We start from the raw sequence: 19350 nt of genomic DNA, 5'->3' as shown, positions 1-19350 counted from the left end.
TAGCTGAACTTTTGCACAGATACACACCATAAACTCAGTTTAGTTATAGAGATTTTTCTTCGTGGACGTGGCTTGCTGTATAACCCGTAAAAAATTGCAAATCTTTTGAAAAAACTAACAAATTTCGAGGTAAATTCATTACGAATACTATTTATAGTTGCCTAAGCATCCATGGTATATGAAACTTCTCAGTTACCTATGAAGTAGCACTTGTTTTCAAGTGTTTAAGTTGGGATGGCACACCCAAGGGAATGTGTTACGTCATTCTTAGTGTAAATTTTTACAAATTTGCTAAAAATATTTAATTGCAGAATGCGAAGTCCCTCGGCAGCAGTTTGGGCAATGCGAAGGATTTGTCTGATATAATGACTGGCAGCTTCAAGGTGCAACTCATCAACATGGGCACTCGTGCTGCCGCCTGTGAGTGGTCCCCAGAAGTCTCAACTTGTCAGCGAGCCTGATTCGATTTTTCTCCCTTACAGTTCAGGCAAAATTGAGAGCCCTTCATGAATACCATGTACGTCTATTGCACAACGTCTTACCCGCGCCCTCTGGCGTAGATATTGCTAACAATATCAAATACTTTTCTCAAACTCTACTAAGTAAGTATATAGTCGAGTTAAAGTATATATAGTCGATTTTAACCATAATCGTCCTATATTTTCACAGCTGTCCTCAAAGATGTGCGCACCTCGCCGCACGAGCTTATACGCGATCCCCTCGAAGATCCCACTCGCATGTCTGCCTATCCCAATCTCGAATATGGCAACCTATACAACGCTCTTACCATGCTCATAGATGTGGCACCTTGCATCCAGTACGGGCAAATCGGTGAGATTACAATACCCTACACCAGTTAGCCCTTTGCTATATTTAATCGGCACGTTTGTATAGTTTTCGGAAAAGCTCTCTTGCAATGCCTAAGCTGCATCCTCCCATTTCTCGACAAGGATCTCATCGATAATCTACCCTACCTGGTCAGCTCTACTATATCTGTTCTACCGCCAGCTTTGCACCAAGATATTGTCAACGCTCTTTGCTACTATATCCTGCCCTTTACTATAAGTAAGTTGTCTTATCGGGAAAGGAATTAAGTGTTTTTATTTTGAACGTGTATCTAAATTTATCGAGACTTTCGTATACACTTATCGATAAACATCGATTTATACGATTTTAATTCTAAACCTAAACAGCCCGTCGCAGCTCCGATGAGCAGGAATGTCAAGCCTGCCAGTCCGTGTCCTCGGTGATCATGATGGTGCTGCAGTACTCCAACAACCCGGCCCACCACTGCCAGTTGCTGGAGTGCCTGATGACCCTCAAGCACAACGTGGTCAAGGACATCCTCTGCGTGGTGGCCTACGGCACCGCTGTCTCCCGATCCTCGGCCGCCAAACTGCTCTTCTACTACTGGCCCGCCTTCGACGCCAATCTCTTTGACCGGAAAGTCCTGCTTTCGAAACTAACTAGTGAGTAGATACCTCTAATAAGTCTTTTGATATAACGATAAATTAAAAGACATTTTCCAGGGAACATTTCCCTTTAGATTTCACTTTAAAATTTCCATTATATATATATGTACATAAAAATGTTATCTTTATATTGATTTTTCAACCTTATACTCTATAAAATTAATTCTCAGACGACCTGGTGCCCTTCACCTGTCAGCGGGAGCACTGTCCGAACGCCGGGAACGCGGAGGCAGCCAAGGTGTGCTACGACCACAGCATCAGCATCACCTATGCACCGGACTGCCCGCCGCCTCTCTACCTGTGCATCGAGTGCGCCAACGAGATCCACCGCGAGCACGGCAGCCTCGAGTTCGGCGACATTCTCCATCCCATGCAGCAAGTGTCCATGGTCTGTGAGAACAAGAATTGTCGCTCCAACGAGAAGTCCGCCTTCTCCATTTGCTTCTCCACGGAATGCGCCAGCTTCAACGGCAACCATCCCATCCGCTACTGCAGCCAGTGCCACAGCAACAGGCACAACTCCCGCCGTGGCGGGGACCACGTGGTGCACCGCAGCCTACAGCCCGCGTGGCAGATGGACCCCGAGATGCAGATGCACATGGTCGAGTCGGTGGTGAGTCTGCTGCGCGAGGCTAAGCCGCTGAACTTCGAGCCGGGCAAGGAGTCCTCGTCGTCCGATGCCAAGAAGAACGGCTCCGCGCTCACCGCCGACAACATTTCTCTCGAGGAACGGCAGCGGTTGGGCCGCTATGGCATCTGGCTGCTGGTGGGCCGTTGCACTCCCACCGCCGACACTCCCGTCGAGGTGCTGGGCAGGATCCTGAGCATGCTCTTCCACTGGTTCCATGTCACCGCCTATTCGTACGACGGTAAGTACCAGGCCGAGCCCAATTGGCCTTTACTAATGATTTCTTTCAGCTGCCGGTCAGGTGGAGAGTACTATTGAGAAGCTGAAGGTCGATCACGTGTGCAACTGGCTGAAGGAGATCTGTCGCATCCACTACAACGTCTTCATCTCCTGCCTCCTGCCCCATCCGCCCGAGTACGCTCGCGTCGGTGGCCACTGGGAGACCTTGGCGTCGCGTACCAGCCACCTGAAGGAGGGACTTCAGCGGCTGATCTGCCTGGTGCCGTACGAGGTGATCACCTCCGAGATCTGGGACTACGTCATGCCGCACTGGATGGAGGCCATCACCAACGACGTAGCCGAGAAGGAGCTCAACGAGCTGAAGATTGTGCTGAGCAAGATCCTCGATCCGGAGATGTCGCCGCTGGGCTTTGACGCGAAGACCATGTACAACTTTGTGGCCATACGATTCGAGAAGACCACGGCCAAGGTGCAGCAGCAGGCCCTCCACTGGCTGCAGATCCTCACGAAGCTGGAGATTCTCATCCCCCTGGTGCAGCTCTTCGCCATGTTCGGGGACGGAGTGCGCATCATGAAGTACGGCATCCAGCACGAGTTGATGCGCGAGAAGGACGCCCAGTCTCAGGCCAAGGCCCCCAAGACTCCATGCAAGGAGAGCAAAGAGACCAAGGCGGACATGGCCAATCCCCCCAGGCGCAGTTCCATTTGTGAGCCAGTCAAGGGCGATGTGGGGCCTCCAGTCAACTAATAGATTTTCTTCTTTCACAGCTCCTGTCGTGGAGGATGACTCCGGCAACACATCTGCCATTTCGGATGACGAGGCGCCCACTAATCGCCACACGGAATTCTCCACGGACGCCGAGCACAACCTCACCTGCTGCATCCTCATGCTGGACATTCTGCTGAAGCAGATGGAGCTGCAGGACGTGGAGCAGCACATGGGCATCCACACGAGCGTCTGCGAGAACGTCTCGCGGCTGATCAAGTGCATGGTTACAGCTGCTCGTGTGGGCCTCAGCAGCCATGTCTGCGCCCTGAAGGTTTTTTGGAATTTAAATTATGAATAATATGAATATATTAAATGCGTAAATCTTTCTAAAACAATTTGCAGGTCGCGGAGTGTGCCTACTGCGAGGCCTCGATCATGTGGCACCAGCTCTCCACTAAGTTGGTCCAGTTCATGGCTCCCCTGAACCCTGTCAGGCCACCAGATGTACGTCAAAGCTCTAGACTTCTGGATTTGTCTTCATATTAACGTTGTTATAGGTTCCCATCGAGGACATCATCGAGGAGGAGAAGTCTTCCCGCAAGTCTCCGCCCGAATCCGACAAGGAAAAGACCCGTGATCGAGATGTTTCCCTCTCGATGGCACCGCTTCCGATCCCACTGGGACCCCTCGGAGGATTTGCAGGTAAATCCAAGACTTTCTGAAGCCCACTGTCTTATCTAAAGCCCCCGATACGAATCCCGGTTGTAACATATAAACCGTCTGCAAAGACCCGCCAAAGTTTCTATCCCAAAACCCACAAAAATCCACCTATAAATAAAGTTCCCACCGTAACAGTAAAGCAGTGAAACGTCACAAAAAGTAGCTAATTGTAGACAGTACTTCAGAATGGAGCATACATTTATAAAATATAATACATAATTCGGGCGGATGGTATGGAGTGACGGCTCGCCCCGTCGAGCCGTCCAGCGTCCTGTCCCTATAAACAGCCCGATTTAGCCTAAAACCCACGTTAAGGTGCAAACCGAACTTTGTTACAACCTACAACTAGTAACCTGCACTGCTATGCCTTGTAAACTTCTTACTTGACCCAGCTAAACAATCCCCAGACTAAAACGAACCCAGAAGTATGAATTAACAACCATCTAAAAGATCATCATCGTGAGGCAACCATCAAACCCACCATCCCATCACCTGTATTTATCTGTTTCAACCATAACTATTTGTCTATCTTGCTATCTCTCTCTACATAAATATGTATATCTGTTTCTCTCTCTCTATCTCTAACATATTCTACTGCGCGTCTGCCTGTACTGTACAAAAATAACATAACTAACGCTGTCTCTCTCTTTCGCTCGCTCGCTCGCACCCTATTCCGCGCGTACGAAACTGTCTGTCTCTGTCACACTATCGAAAACTTCTCGTCTATGCCCAATATATAATGCCTACAAACCAATGTCGACTCATGAAAAACTGCAAAACTAATACCAAACTAAATTTAAACTCTATCAATCATTATCAGATATCTTTAAGCTAGATCAATTCTTTTCAGACGATGGAAAAATTATTATAATGGCAGGTGATGCACCAACAGCAAATTTTTCATTCGTTACAAAACCAAAACAAAAAAATAAAAAAACCAAAAATCAAGAATACAATTACAAATTAACATTACATTATGAAGCATTTGTTGCAACATTTCGATTTCGTTACTCAACTCAAACCAACAATCTTTTATTAACCTAACATTACGACACAAACAGAAACGTCACACAGAAAAAGACAACAATAGTTTCGCTCGATCACTCAACTCTATCTCACACACACAACTCTCCAGGAGCTGTTCATATATTACGTAATCGCTAGCCCTATGTAATAAAGTATCATAGTGAACAATATAATAACCCAACGACAAGGATTCTTTAGTATTACCTAAAAGATCGCGTAACAAATGAACAGCTCTCTCTATCACTGTTTAGCATTCCTAGATTATTTGATTTAGAATAACCAAGCTTATATCCAGTAGACCTCTGTAGCTTGACCGTACCGTCCCTAGTGAGTTAAGTTCCGTTTTGCCAAAGATCGATCTTCCCTCGGCTCGGTTGAACTCCCTTCCCGACACACAGAACTGCGAGTTTAAGTCGTAACACTAAAAGCACAGAATACAACATTACACTGTCTGATTTCTTTAAGCGAAGTATGATTTCTCGGTAGGCGGTACTTAGTTCAAATTGTTGAAAATCCTTAACGTTAATATACGATCCGCGTAGATCCCCCCATTGGCAGTAAATGAAACCACTTGTTGGAAAGTTGTGCATGAGATACTTTCGGAGAAATTCGTTTGTTCCACACAGGATTTCTATGTGTATGTACTTGGATGCATGACCTATTTGTGAATGCCAATCAGTTCTATGTTGACCACTAAGCCAACTTCATTTTTAGCTGGACTCGCCTCCCGATCAGCCCGGTTCCGACTCTAATCCCGTTCTCTACTTTTCTTTACAAAGGTCCTGTGCCGGTGGCCGTTCCGCAGCCAGAACCCCACTCCGTAGGCGGAGTGCTCGTCCACATGCCCCACGTCTGTTCAGTATGTATTTCGCTCATAAGTAATCCTTAGACACATTATGTTCTTTAGTTGTCACTCTTTTATTGACGACCATAATCGAATTTAAAAGTTCTTTACACACAACATACAAAAATATAAGAAAAAAAAAAGAAATTTAACTCAAATATTATGCGTTGACTGTAGGTATATTGAAACACTCTACACCTAAACATATCTACTCTATATATTTGCTATAAATATTCAAATTAATTGCAGCAACAAAGCAATACTAAGTTGAAGTGAGCATTCCAGTTGTTTTATTTCCTCGACACACAGTCTGTTTCATTTGATCTTGTGTTGTTCCGTAACACAAATTCCAATTCAGCGTTTTCATTTCCCAACAATTGACCATCGATAATTGTCCAACGATTTTACAAACGTTTTCATTTCTTCACATATTTTTTATAGAATAACGAATATGGGCATTCAGTTGATAGTAATGAATTGAGAAAAGTTCACGCCACAGACGAGGTACTTTGTGCATTCTTAAAAAGAAATACCCAACAAAAAGACAAACAATTCAACCAACAAAAGCTATACAACTTTGTTTTGATCTTGAGTTTCCTCATTTGCCCAATTATGAACCCTCCTCCGATTCGATAATTGTATAATTCTTTTTTCAATATATATACTTGTTTATGTCCAGTCAAAATTGTAATCTTCGTGTTAAGTGTAAATAAATGTACAGAGTATTTTCCTGCTATTGATTAAGTTTTATTTATCGTTTAACTTGATAGCCATGATATTTTTATTGAAGTTTATTTTAAATGCAGCCTTAGCGGAATCGTTAAAGCACTCTAGTGGAGTTTCTAAATTTTAGTTAGCCTTAGAGGCATTTAGCTGAAATCTAGGCCAAGGAATTACCAATCTAGAAAGCAGTAAAGTGTCCTTGATTTCTGAACGTATAATCTTTTATTTTTGTGGCTACGTGTAATCGTTAGTAGAGGAGAAGACTAGGCCGAAAGACATCTTACATGGCATCGGAAAGGCATTTTCTTTTGAGAAAGCCTCCACTGACGAGCTTTTTACCAGAATAATAGATTCTTTACTCATCGTTTTTATTACTAGTTTTGTTAATTCAACTACTGTGTCTCAAAGTATCTTGTATGTGTGTGAAAATAAATTACAAGTTATCGCAAAGCGAACAAAATCGAAAAACTAATTTCTTAAATGTACCTTTTATTTGTCAGTCTCAATTTGACATCCCTTTGTTAACATGTAAATATTGCGTTCCGTGCTAATTTGTTCACATACTTCTCCTAATTTGTTCATTGTTGGAAAGCATGCTCAATGTACAGCACTGTCACCCCTGCCCCAGCCACCACCAGAGACATAAAAGATATTATAAATATTATTCACAGCAATGCACCGAAAATGTATCGAGTTTTTTGCAATTTTAAGTGTGTTCTGTACAAATTTTGATGTAAACCTTTTTGTTACCTAACCGAGACTCGTCTTGAGACGGCCCGAGGAGTGTAAATGAAATGTCGAAGCTCCCCGAACATTGCATTTATCTTAATGTGTTGTTTATAAGGAATGTAACGTACCGCACACACCACGTATACCCGTGTATATATACGATGTAAACCTGTGTAGAGCCACGGCCCGAGTCCCCGAGAGCTAATCCCGTGCCCCTTGTCTCGTGCAGATCATGACGGCCACGGTAGAGACAGTTTCAGAGCAGCTCGACCTGGCCTCCATCCTGCCCACCGACCGGGCCATAGCCCGCATCCTCTCGGACGCGGACGTGGTCAGCGCCAATGTCAGCGTGACCCGGGCCTCGGTCATGGGCGAAAACGGTGCCAATGGCGGCGCAGCATGCGGCGGTGGCGAAAATGGCAGCGGCTCTGAGGAGGACGAGGAGGAGGAGGACAGCGACGACTTCTGGCACACCTCCGTCGGCAAGTTCAAGTTCACGCTGGACACGCTGCCCCAGCCCTTGCAGTATATTCATCAGCTCCTGACGGTATGGACATTATTGTTTGATATTGTTATAAACCCTTAATCGTTATGAGATATACCTCAATCGGGAGATCAAGAAAGAGTTTCGCCCTTACTGGAACCAATAGCGAGATCTCTCCTTACATGGCTCTCATCCACAGGAAATCCCTACCATCAAGAAGCCGGAGATCCTGTACTACGTGCTGCAGTGCCTCAACACGATGGCCCTTCATGGCGATGCCCTGGCCAAGGCTGCTCGGGAGCAGCGAGGCTTCTTCATCTGGTGCCAGGAGAATCTGCTGATCAAGAAGTGAGTGAAAACCCGACCCCAAGGAAAACTATTTACTGAGAAATTCCCCCAGCCTGTGGGAGCTGTGCAACGCGGAGCACTCGCACATCTGTCAGGTGGGCGTGCCCCTGCTGCTGCACTGCATCACGCTGCCACTGGGCTCCGATGTCTTCTGGCGCGTGGTGCAGGAGGCCTTCCACGACACGGACTGGCGTGTCCGATTCACGGCAGTGGAACGCGTTACCGTGATTACCCGGTTCATGGACTCGACGCCCCTGCGCTCCGAGGTGGGTCTGCAGACGGCGCTGGCCACCGCCTTCTGCCACCTGATCGCCAGCATGGACGACATCAATGTGTATGTGGCGCAGCGGGCGACCCTGTACATCGGGACCATCCATGACACGGCAATACGGTCGCTGCTCTTCTGCCTGGAGTCGCAGTTCGATCTCTTCATCGTGGACCGGCCGGTGGTACTCCAGTCGGTCTACCAGCTACACAACTCGCTTTCCGACCGCAAGATGCTCGGCTGGGAGTTCTTCCTCAACCGCTTCGACACGCTCTTCGTGGAGGCGCAGATCAGCCTGGAGAAATGCGGCGACATCTCGTACCTGCGGGACCTGCGCAACTCGGACAATGGCAGCGAGGCGCTCTCGGCCAAGATCCAGAAGGCCCGGGAGGCGCTGAACCAGTCGGACACCAGCGGCAGCATGGCCAAGACGCTGAGCGCCTCCTTCGGCACAAAGTGGCCCTACAAGCGGACCATGTCCGCTCCCGCTAGCATGGCGCCTCGTCAGGACAGCAAGTTTGGTAAGCTCATCTTAGCGGATGGAAGGGAATCCAACAATAATAGAGATACTCCCTCTCACCTTGCAGTGCCCGAGAAAGAGAAGATCTACAGCCGGCAGGTGTCTGCGCCGATCCTCAAGCGGAAGACCTCGCGCTTCGGACTGGGTCAGTTCCTGGGCAGTAGTAGTGGGGGTGCCTCTGGCAGCAGCCAGGCGGCGAATCCAGCAGCAACGGCAGCGGGCGCCACACGACCCAAACCGCCGCCTTGTCCCGTCCACCACACGGCCTTTCCCTACCACCATCACCACCCGCACCCTCACGCCCACCCACACCCACACCACTCCTACCCTCAGAACCACCACCACCTGTCTCATCATCATGCCGGTAGTAATGCACACGTAGCCACCAGTTCCTCCTCCGCCGGCATGGTCTCGGCGCACAGCCAGAGCCACCAGTACCTAGTCCACTGCGTGCCGCCCAGTCACCACAGTCCGATGCCCACGCTGCAGGAGGCGGAGACGCTGCTGCGCTCCCAGGCGGCCGCCGATGCAGCCGCAGCCAGCGGATCATCCGCCCAGGAGGCAGCGGAAGCGGCAGGAACGGGAGCAGCTGCGGGAGTCAGCAGCAGCACTGGGAATCCCAATACCCCCCACTCCTTCCACTCCCACTTCCAAAAGCATCCGTCGGCCCCCAATTTGCTGCCCCCGCAGCCAGCCATCGTGCCGGCCCCCAGTCCCAGCCCCTCGACTCTGGCCTTCCCCCTGCACTGCACCTGCGATGCCGCACCCCACTCGCATCCCCAGCTCTCGGGTGCGGCGGCCACCGGCGGCACGGCGAACCCAGGTAGGTGCTAGAGCATGTGTGTCCACCGTGTCTCTGTGTTTGCTCTGTGTGACCCCTTCCCTCAGTGATGTCTGATGATCGGTGTCTTAGCGGAGAAAATAATGTGTGGTGTGCCACTCACAAGGGATCTGGGATCTTGACTGGAGTTTGTAAAAGATATTTTATATAGAAAGTAGTGTTTGTGAGGTCCTAATAGTCAAAGAATCGAACCTTTTCAATTGTACAATTTATTCATTCTTTGATTTGTAGTTTTTATTTGTATAATGGAACTTTAGGACTCGTTACAAAAAAAAAATTTTAAATATTATATTGAAACGGAATTTATCTTAGAGGTTTCCTAAATTTATCTTATTGCAATATATGTAGTTTTCATTAAATGTTCCTTGTGGGTGGCATATCCTCTAATTGTCGGTGTTCATTTGGCTTGTTCAGTGTATAAAAATCAATCGAATTCTTATAACGATCAAATCAGAATGAGAGATTTAGTTAAAATAAATTTATTTACCAACAAATTCATTATTTTTTTCGTTTGCCTTTTGAAATTAACATTATTTTGCACTATTATATTATAATATATTGAGCTTGACATTAGTATTAAACATTATAACACTTTTACGTGGTTACAGAATTCAGACTTGAGAATTTCTAGCTCTCGAGTTATCATTATTCTTTTGAACTAATTATACTATATAAAACTACTTATTTGATTATTTCTATAAGACAATCTTACTTATTTTTAAATGCAGACTGAAGTGCATGAAAAACAAACATACAAAATACTAGTATATATTATATAAACATACCAACAGGACATTATTAACCATCTAATTGCTGATCTATACCATATATATTTATTATCTGTGTATAATATGTATTCGTTCACATATAGTTGTGTGTGTAACTCTGCTTTTATCCAAAATGTCATTTTAAGTGTGTTCCCCCCTCGAACTGGTACGTATGCTCAACATCTCTATCGCGGACCTCTCTCTCTACCAAAGAACAATGTGTTTCTTCCATCCTCCACCTCTCTTTCTGTCTCCTCTCTCTCCCCACCAAAATTTTAAATTAATTCCTATTGGCCTTTGCTCAACAGAGACTTCACTGTACATTATACAAGACTCGTACAAATTTTTGAATCTACAAATAAGAAAATCAATCTAATTGTGAAATTGGCATGTGGCTGTAAATGAAAACCAAAAAAAAAAGAAAAAACAAAAAGATATTGGTGTTTTTCCCTTCTCCTTCCTAAGCAGATGTACATTTTTCGCAATATAATTTCGATTCTAACAAGATCATATTCTTCAAATTCCAAATAGATGGTCACATCCACTCGCTGGGCGGCTTAAACGATGACAACCTCATCGGCTTGCTGTCGAGGATCACGGAGCTGGAGGAGTCCGACCGGGAAACCATTCATCTTCTGGTCTTTATGCTCATGCAGTTTATGTCTCGCACGGATCAGGCATTCCCTTCGGAGGATAAGCCCGTGACCAAGACCCAAAATATTGTCCTGAAGCATCTTTTTCTGTTGCTCGGCCACAACCAGATCGACAAGTCCTTCCACACAACACCGGAGTCTTTAAGGTGGGAGTCGGAAGAAGTTAAACTATGAAACTAACATTTCATTTCTCAGGGTCTCGGCCGTGTTCAACGCCTTTTTGGCCAACCTGCCGCAGGTTCTGGACCAGAACCACCTGATTGGTGGCCTCATCCTTCCCTCGGTTATGCAGATCATTCTCTATGCCCCCAATCCGACCAGCACCACTGGAGAGTACCAGAACATCGTCTTCAACTATTCGCTGTGGCACCTGGAGCAGTACCCGCGCCGCAACTGGCTCTTCACCTTGTTGGTGGTGCTCTACAAGTACTCCTACACCCAGCCGCCTCTCAGTGGCTACGTTATCTCGGCCATCCGCATGATCATGAACAGCCTGCGCGGCCACTTCCACCAGTGCCGCCGGATCCCCACTACCACAATCCTGGACATACAGGGCGTGGGCGGAGCCGCTCGCTCACGGGACGTCAGCCAGCCCTCGCTGGGCACCGATCCGGACGACAAGGAGGCCAGTCCGCCGGCCAGCCCCATGTTCCCCTCGGAGGGCACTAGTGCCGCCTCCAAGAGCAAAGGCCAGAACGTGGCATTCACACCCAAGCTGCAGCACGCTTTCCGAAAGTACAATGACTCCAGCCTGGATGCGGACGAGACGGAGTCGGAGCTAGTGGCCATACCCGAGAGCGATCTCTCCGACAGCACTCTACATGGCAGCAGTGCCCCGGTAGCTGTCCAGTTCTCATAACTAAAAATTTTAAAATTTTATGATCAATTTCCTTACATTTCAGGGATCCTTTGACGACACCATTCATTTCGAGGATGTAATGCCGCGCAATCGCCGAACCCTTGAGTACACCGAGGAGGTAAGCCCGAAGTCTGACTCTATGTATACTATATATAAACACAATTGCAATCCTTTCAGAAATCCACCAAGTCTCACAAGTCGATGATCACCACCAAGGTGGGCGATACGTATACAACCAAGATCAAGGCCACCACCACCAGCGAGACCCTGGTTACGACCCACACGAGGCACAGCCTGCAGGAGGGCGTACGCATGATCGTGACCCCTCTGGTGGGAGCAGAGACCACGGAGACGGCCATTGTGAGTCCTCCGGTTGACGTCCATCGGGCGGTGACCGTGCGCAACAAATCACTCGAGAACGCCGCCGCCTCCACCTCTAAGATGTTCGCCGCCATTGCCACAAATCATCTCAAGGCCCTGGGCGCCCTTCAAGATGTGCCGACAGCGGCGACGGTAGACAGGAAGGCAGGATCCAGTAGCGGCAGTGGCAGCCGTTCGGCCAACGGCAATGGCAGTGGAGGCAGTGCTCCGGCTGCCGTCCAGGCATCATCCTCGGCCACAGCTCCTACTGTGACTGCCAAACCAATTGGACGGCACAAGACAATAGTGGAGTGCAGTGCCGGGAACTCGAGCTCCTCGGCGGATGACTCGCGGCAAAAGAAGTCGCAAACCAAGTCGCTAAAGCGCACAGACAAGAACTACGGCTCGCCGGAGTCGCCGCTGTCCAAGATGAGCGTGATGCCGAACCCAAGGGACGAGGTGGACGAGGGAATGCAGAGCCTGCCCCCACCCAAGAGCATTGCCGCCCTGGAGATACCCACTCCGGAGCGTTTGCTGCCCATTGGTACCCAGGACTCGGTGGCAACGCTGGTGGAGCGGGTAAGGGATGGCCTCAACATCCCGGATATCAGTCATCTCAAACAGGACAGTCTGGATGTGTCGGAGAGCACCAAGGACGACGTGACGCCCAGCAGCCGTACAAACTCCCCCCGACGCCTCATCAAGCAGGTGGCCCTGGAGTCACCACCAAACCCGAATGCCCAGCTGCCCTCTCAGCCCTCGGCAGATCTGCACACCTCCATCTTGAAGAACGTTCAGCAGGAGCTCAAGCAGAATGCGGGAGCCAACGGCGGCGGAGGCCTGACCACCAGCAACAGTATCAAGCGACCCCGCCAGAAGCTGGCGCCCTTCAATGTGGACACCAACGCCATTCCGGACATACGTTCTCGCTACGCGGGCTCCTGGCCTCCGCCACCCTTTCAACCCGTGGACCCCGAGCCCGATGACGATGGGGATGAGATCGGGGCCGAAACCACAAATGGGCATGGAGCGCAGTCCACTTCGCATGCCGCACGTGGGGTAAGTCTCTCCCACATTGGAATTCTGATATAACTAGAAATAACCAAGAAACGTATTCCGTAAATCCGCCAACCAGCAAAGTTCCCGCCGGGTGGGCGACTACACCATCGTAGAGCGCTGCTCGGACTGTGGTGCCCACATTGAGGAGTACACGGACGAGGAGATCGGCATTTTCATCGTGATCCTGGGCACATTTATCCACCGTGAACCCGCTATGGCAGCACCGTTCCTGCCCGAAATTCTGACCATGACTTCGCGGTAAGTGGAGGCCACATCAGATTTTGACTTCCTTCTTAAACTTGGAACTCCACCCTACCGTCCAGCATCTGTCTGAGCTGCACGCATGCCTGGCAGGGCGAGAATGGCCCACCCTTGGCCAGCAGTGCCCAAGCGGTGGCCCTCCAATTCTTCCGTTGCATTCTCCACCAGCTGGCCCCCAACGGCATCTTCCTGCAGGTGTTCCAGACCCAAATGAAGAGTGAGTAATAACCGAGAGCCTAGTGCATGGTTTGAACCTCTCCTACTTCCTAATTCCAGTGAAAATACGCCACAATCACTTCCGGAGCATTGCCAAGGCGCTGCAGGATTTCCAGGATCTGAATGCCACCAGCCCCATTTACATGGTGTGCGAATCACTGACCTCCAAGAAGGCGCTGCCCGTCGACCAGCTGCCCGTGATCTTCCGCAACATGGCCGAGTACCTCAACCTGCAGTGCGTGCCGGCCGAGGCAGGCGTGGGCTTGGCGGTCTGGTCGCAAGCAATGCAGGCAATGGAGTCGCTGCTGCGCCAAGTGATCGTGATCATGCCCAGCCTGAGCAATGCCGAGTACATGCTGGACATAATCGCGGCCACGTTGAGGCTAAACTGTGTGCCGAAGACGCTGCTAGATCCGTACTCCAAGATCATGGCCTACTGCGTCCAGCACACGAACCTCGAGTACCAGACCCTCTACGAGCTGTGCACCCTGAACACCCGCTCCTTCAGCAAGGACCGCGACAAGAACCTCCTGTGCCGCCAGATGATCTTCGAGTTTGTCCAGGCCCTCAAGTTCAAGTCGAACATCCCGGACCATAATCTCCTCACGATCGTCGGGTTCGTGCTGCTCGATGCCGGCGGCACGTTACCACCGGGATCTGCTCCTGGCCTGCCCGATGCGGCTCCCATGCTGACCACCAATGCAGCCGATTGCTTGAGGCAGTACATCAACGACGTGATTGACTTTCTGGCCGACTTCCACACGCTGAGCAAGATCAAGGTTAGAGCCCTCTGGCAACTAAATTCCAATTGTCGAAAATCTATCGCCACAATTTCAGAACTTTAAGAATGGCCAGGCGAGCAATGGACTCGGTGAGGACACCCTGGGTGGGGTCCTTAAGGGAGCGGTGGCCCAATACCTGGCCCTAGAGATGTCGCGGGGCAACTCCCGGGACAACAAGGCGGTCTCCCGTTATCTGCCCTGGCTGAACAATGCTCCGTCCTCCCTGCAGCAGGGGTAAGTCCACACTCAGGGTGCCACCTTCGGAATTATCCTTGATTTGATCCTCTCTCAGGCCCAAGGAGTTCACCGAGTGCGTGGGCCACATGCGCCTGCTATCTTGGCTCTTACTCGGCTCCCTTACCCACATGGCACTGATGCAGCGTCGCCAAGAGACACACACCATACCCACGCCCCTGCCCCCCAACTTGGCGCCCGGCCAGGGATCGGCTGGTGTCCACTATCAGCACCAAGGAGTAACATACTCGCAGCCAGTGCCGCAGGAGGCCTCCTGCCACATCGCAGATCACATTCAGGTGATCTTCGCCGGATTCGCGGAGCAGTCGAAGACCTCGGTGCTGCACATGTCCTCGCTTTTCCATGCCTTCACCCTGTGCCAGCTGTGGACGGTCTACCTGGAGCAGATGGCCCATAACACCAACAGCAATGCGGAGGGCAGCACGCTGGGAGTGCTTTTCGAGTTCTGGGCAAAGGTTACGCCCTGCATCCTGCAGCTGGTTTCCCACGCCAAGCCGACCGTCAACAAGGATCAGCAGCCTACCACCATGGACTTCCAGACGCAGAGCGCCAACTCCAAGTTGTCCGAGATGGTCAACCTGCACTTCCTCAGCCTGCTGGAGGCCCTGAAGGACACCAACTCAACGGTGCTGGGCAAGCTGCTGCCCATGTGGAGTCCCGTGCTCTCCTCGCAGACCCAACTCTCGGACACGCTGCACGTCCGTCTGCAGAACGTGCGGGACTATGCTCCGGACTACGAGGAGCAGCAGGCCCTCAAGTCAGAGGCACTGCTGAAGTGGCTGCAGCGCCTCCAGTTTAAGATGGGGCAAATCGAGCTACAGGCCTCCACGGCCACCCAGTTCTATTCGATTTAAAGAGCACATGCACCTAGTGAGTTTTGCTGGTAGTTTTAGTCTTAATTAGTAATTGTTGCCTACGCCAAATAAATAGTTCACAACGTTTGTTTAATGGAAAAAACACAGAACGCGCTTACTCGAAAACTGTGTAGTGAATGCCGCCGCCAGTGGCTGTTGCCTTATCCTGGATCGTCGGATCCTGCACTTCATGGGACTCGTTGGCCCCTGGCCTGCCCTCGATGAGAAAGTGTGGCTGGGGGTTGCGATAGTGGCGGAAGGATTCCTTTGTCTTGATGACGCCTTCATCGGGATAGTTCCTTGACTCAGTCTGTTTGGCCAGCCGCTGCTCGGCCTGCTGCATGCGAAACTCCTGCGAATTAGTGTTTAATAAAGGTATTTCGAGGAAAATTGCCTACAAGCCCACCTTGATCTTTTGCATAAAGTCCAGCTGGAGCGCGGCAGACTCCGCCAAGGGCACCAGCTGCACCTCCTTGTGCTGAATTAGCGGGGGAGTGGCCGCCGTCACCTCCCAGTGCTTGCCCTTCTTGCGCACCCGCTCCTTGTCGGGATCGTGGACATTGGATGTCGTGGTGCGAAAGGGTCTAAACTTCTCCCTGGCCGGCGGATTGGCGCTCCCCTCTGTTTTGTCGATAAGATAAAGGGCGTGCTGGTCGACGCGCTGCTCCTTGGGCAGTCCTTGCTCTATGATCTCAGCCGGCTGTGAACTAGTGTCGCTGTGACCGGCAAGGGCGGAATCCGGGGAGTGTGCAGGCTTCTTGAGCTCCTCGATGTCTGCCAGATCCGCAGCCGTAATGAGGCTCTCGGGCGGGGGCAGCACTTTCACTCGCTTTTCATGCATGGTGCCTTGGGCGATGATTCGCAGGGGATCCATCTCTTCCTCGTCGTCGCTGTCCAGTATGTCGTCCACATGGGCACCCTCATCCAGGGTCCTGCCGTTCCACTCCAGATTGTTTAGGGCCACTTTTCCCTTCGCCGCAATGTTGAGACCGCTGAGGAGCCGGGTGGCCTCCTCCACTTCATCCCGACGCCTGATCTCGTCCAGGAGGCCGGCGTACGAGTCCAGCAGACGCTTGCCCTTGTCCGGCAACTGCTGGAGGCGCTTACTGGCTCGGAAAAAGCGGGAAAGTAAGTGTAAGCTCCACAGGTGGACAGGGAACTCACGTGGACGAGATGTAGTGCCCCTGCCTGTCCCTCATCTCCAGCAACTGCACGCGGGTGAGGCTCTTCAAGTCCTTGCAGTGCTGCTCCTTCACCTGGCTGGTGCCCGGGATGCGGTTCAGCGGGGCCGCAATGTGGTGTTCGTTCATATTCGCTGTATTTTGTTTGTTTTTGTTTACGGTTGTCGATAACATATCGAAGTATCGGTTTATCGATATTTATTCTAAAAACGATAGAATTTTTATTGCTCACGACGATCTGGTACTTTTGGTCGCTCGTTCACGCGAAGTCTGGTAACGCTGAACGAGCGACCAAAAATACCAGACTTTTCGAACCAGGGCTACTCGAACTTATATATTGATTTCTCGATAATATTTTAGCGCCTTTTATCAAATTTGAACACGTCTTGGAAAAGTTTCATTCTTCTTTTATAATATCAGCTACTTTAATATCGACAAAAAATCGAACCCAGCAGGTTTTTCTACAAACCTCTAGCTTCCCATATATACATTCTCAGCACACACACATGCCGAATTCAGCCGTAGTGTACTCTGGTGTCTACGAGGTTGATCGCCTTCGACGCCGTCGCGATCGGCGGGTGCAGGAGTACATTCAGCGCCGTTCCCGTCGATTCTACCGGCCGCCGCCTCCAATTACCATGTGTCGCATCACAAAATTCGTGGTCTACCTCATAATCTTTGTTGGGCTGCTGGCAGTGGTTACGGGTATAATGGTGGTTTTGGTGATGCACTTCCGCATTCCGCCTGACAGGCCGGCAGTGACCAAGGTACCCGGACTCTGCACAGTGCCCGGAACGCTCGTGGGCGGCGAGAAACGTATTGAGTGGGGCGTCAGCCTCCTCAAGGAGATTGGCGCTTTTCGACGGGAGATAGAGCGTCATTTGGACCCATTCGGTGTCATCGGAGAAATCCGTATGACGGGCTGTAACACGGACCTCTTCTGGGGCTATGCCACCGGTAGGCCTTGCATTTTACTGAAACTCACCAATACGCTGGGCTTCAAACCAATAACCTACGACTCTGCTTTGGAACTGCCGGAACATGCCCCGGATGATCTGTTTTACTACGTGATATCGCGGCCTAGAGATCTGCGAACTAACCGCATCTGGGTGTCTTGCAGTGTTCGTGATAGCGATATAAAAGTCAACATCAACTATATTCCGCACCGTTTCTTCAAAATAAATGAATTGTCCACGCAAACAGCCTCCTTCAGCAACCACGATCATGGTGAGGAAGACCATCCTGCCCTAAGCCGCTTCATCGGTGTCCAAGTCTCTGAGATTCCGCCCAACCACGACGTATTTTTCCATTGTCAAGTTTGGGCAAAGAACATCCCCCTGGACATGGCGTCCGCCAAGTTCAGAATGCGCTTAATGGCGCCTGTTTCGAAGAAAGTTCAAATATTAGATGAGTGGGAAGGTTAAGGGGCTTTCGCATTGAAGTTCAAGATATTACTACATAACTCTTATCCTTGACCTGAATAAAGGGGACGAACATTTGTGAGGAGAAATGCTGTTTGCCGTTTTTAGAATCAATTGAGTTTAAATAAATGAAAAAAATGTTTCTTTGATAATACTAATCTCATACGGCCTTTAAGAAATGTGTACATACATACAGCTGCGGCAAAAAAAATAGCACTATGACATATATTTTTCTTCATTGATTATTTGTTTTATAACTATTCATATATTTAACTTGTTTAAGGCTTTTATTTTTACTTTAGGCTCTAATTTATCGAAATACACTGCAAGTGTCGTCGATAATAACATGAAATTGAAATATTTACATTAAGAATGTGAACGTTGAACATTTTAGGCGGCAACAAAAATAGCACTATTTCAAAAATAACTTAAGAAAACGAAAAAAAACGAAAAAAAATACTGGAAGTTCTGGAATATTTGTATTCATTTGTATTCCTTATCGATATAGTGTATTAATATTTCGTTGTAAAAGCTTTGGCAGCAATGACAGCAGCACAACGTCTCGGCATAGAATTGACCAAGTTTTGACACCTTTCCCGTGGAATACTGCTCCATGATTCTTGAATGGTGGCCCAGAGCTCCTGATTAATCCTTGGTTTTGCATTGGAAACATATTTTTTTACATCAGACCAAAGATTCTCTATCGGGTTTAAGTCTGGAGACTGAGCAGGCCAATCCATTAGGTGAAGGGATCTGTCTTGAAACCACTTAGGAGCTTTCTTGCTGGTATGTTTAGGGTCGTTATCCTGTTGGAAGACCCACAACAACGGTATTTCGTATTCTGCATAAGACAGCATCACTGTTAGCAAAATATCGCAATAGACATGTTGATCCATAATACCTTTTATCCAATGTATTGGACCCACTCCGTAATAAGAAAAGCATGCCCAAACCATGATACTCGTTCCACCGTGTTTTATGGTCTTGCAGGTGAAACTTGGGCGGTATTCCGAATTGGGGGGTCGCCGTACATAGGATCGAGATCCTCTTCCTCCAAATAGCACGATTTTGCTTTCATCCGACCATAGGATGTTTGGGCATGCTTTTCTTATTACGGAGTGGGTCCAATACAT

The 19350-nt window shown here is 49.3% G+C and overlaps 3 protein-coding genes across 8 annotated transcripts; 2 read left to right on the top strand and 1 right to left on the bottom strand.

Moving 5' to 3' along the window:
- Positions 1 to 51: 51 nt before the first annotated feature.
- On the top strand, positions 52 to 15701 carry unc79 (UNC-79 domain-containing protein). Of its 6 annotated transcripts, XM_017180545.2 has the most exons (27): positions 52 to 129; positions 312 to 420; positions 483 to 602; positions 670 to 831; positions 895 to 1065; positions 1194 to 1469; positions 1643 to 2341; positions 2391 to 3047; positions 3109 to 3380; positions 3452 to 3553; positions 3607 to 3751; positions 4590 to 4646; positions 5575 to 5654; positions 6081 to 6143; positions 7321 to 7638; positions 7775 to 7923; positions 7976 to 8709; positions 8776 to 8853; positions 10848 to 11115; positions 11165 to 11807; positions 11872 to 11946; positions 12006 to 13247; positions 13324 to 13505; positions 13571 to 13725; positions 13785 to 14503; positions 14562 to 14740; positions 14799 to 15701. In XM_017180545.2, exons 2-27 carry the CDS (start codon positions 366 to 368, stop codon positions 15613 to 15615), a joined length of 8418 nt encoding a protein of 2805 aa, XP_017036034.1. In that variant the 5' UTR covers positions 52 to 129; positions 312 to 365; the 3' UTR covers positions 15616 to 15701. The 6 variants fall into 6 exon arrangements, with proteins under 6 accessions (XP_017036034.1, XP_070143123.1, XP_070143120.1 ...); XM_070287022.1 differs by lacking the exon at positions 52 to 129 and having other exon boundaries at positions 8776 to 9531; XM_070287019.1 differs by lacking the exons at positions 52 to 129; positions 4590 to 4646.
- Polr2M (RNA polymerase II subunit M) lies at positions 15685 to 17127 on the bottom strand. Its single transcript, XM_017180550.2, has 3 exons — positions 16780 to 17127; positions 16022 to 16721; positions 15685 to 15967 (listed from the first exon to the last, which is right to left on the bottom strand). Exons 1-3 carry the CDS (start codon positions 16968 to 16970, stop codon positions 15731 to 15733), a joined length of 1128 nt encoding a protein of 375 aa, XP_017036039.1. The 5' UTR covers positions 16971 to 17127; the 3' UTR covers positions 15685 to 15730.
- A 107-nt stretch (positions 17128 to 17234) lies between these two features.
- LOC108084332 (uncharacterized) lies at positions 17235 to 18343 on the top strand. Its single transcript, XM_017180493.3, has one exon. It carries the CDS (start codon positions 17303 to 17305, stop codon positions 18218 to 18220), a length of 918 nt encoding a protein of 305 aa, XP_017035982.1. The 5' UTR covers positions 17235 to 17302; the 3' UTR covers positions 18221 to 18343.
- Positions 18344 to 19350: the final 1007 nt, after the last annotated feature.

The sequence above is a fragment of the Drosophila kikkawai genome, chromosome 3R (assembly GCF_030179895.1).
Source record: "Drosophila kikkawai strain 14028-0561.14 chromosome 3R, DkikHiC1v2, whole genome shotgun sequence".
In the NCBI taxonomy this organism is placed as follows: domain Eukaryota; kingdom Metazoa; phylum Arthropoda; class Insecta; order Diptera; family Drosophilidae; genus Drosophila; species Drosophila kikkawai.
This window is presented reverse-complemented; position numbering and strand designations above follow the sequence as displayed.

Excerpts from the sequence above, each read along its gene's own strand:
- unc79 (XM_070287022.1), top strand. The coding sequence starts at position 366 with ATGACTGGCAGCTTCAAGGTGCAACTCATCAACATGGGCACTCGTGCT. Across the intron at positions 3,752-4,589 it reads ACCCCTCGGAGGATTTGCAG|ATATCTTTAAGCTAGATCAA; the intron begins GTAAATCCAAGA and ends AATCATTATCAG. Across the intron at positions 7,924-7,975 it reads GAGAATCTGCTGATCAAGAA|CCTGTGGGAGCTGTGCAACG; the intron begins GTGAGTGAAAAC and ends AAATTCCCCCAG.
- Polr2M (XM_017180550.2), bottom strand. The coding sequence starts at position 16,970 with ATGTTATCGACAACCGTAAACAAAAACAAACAAAATACAGCGAATATG. Across the intron at positions 16,722-16,779 it reads GGGCACTACATCTCGTCCAC|TAAGCGCCTCCAGCAGTTGC; the intron begins GTGAGTTCCCTG and ends TTTCCGAGCCAG. Across the intron at positions 15,968-16,021 it reads ACTTTATGCAAAAGATCAAG|GAGTTTCGCATGCAGCAGGC; the intron begins GTGGGCTTGTAG and ends ACTAATTCGCAG.
- LOC108084332 (XM_017180493.3), top strand. The coding sequence starts at position 17,303 with ATGCCGAATTCAGCCGTAGTGTACTCTGGTGTCTACGAGGTTGATCGC.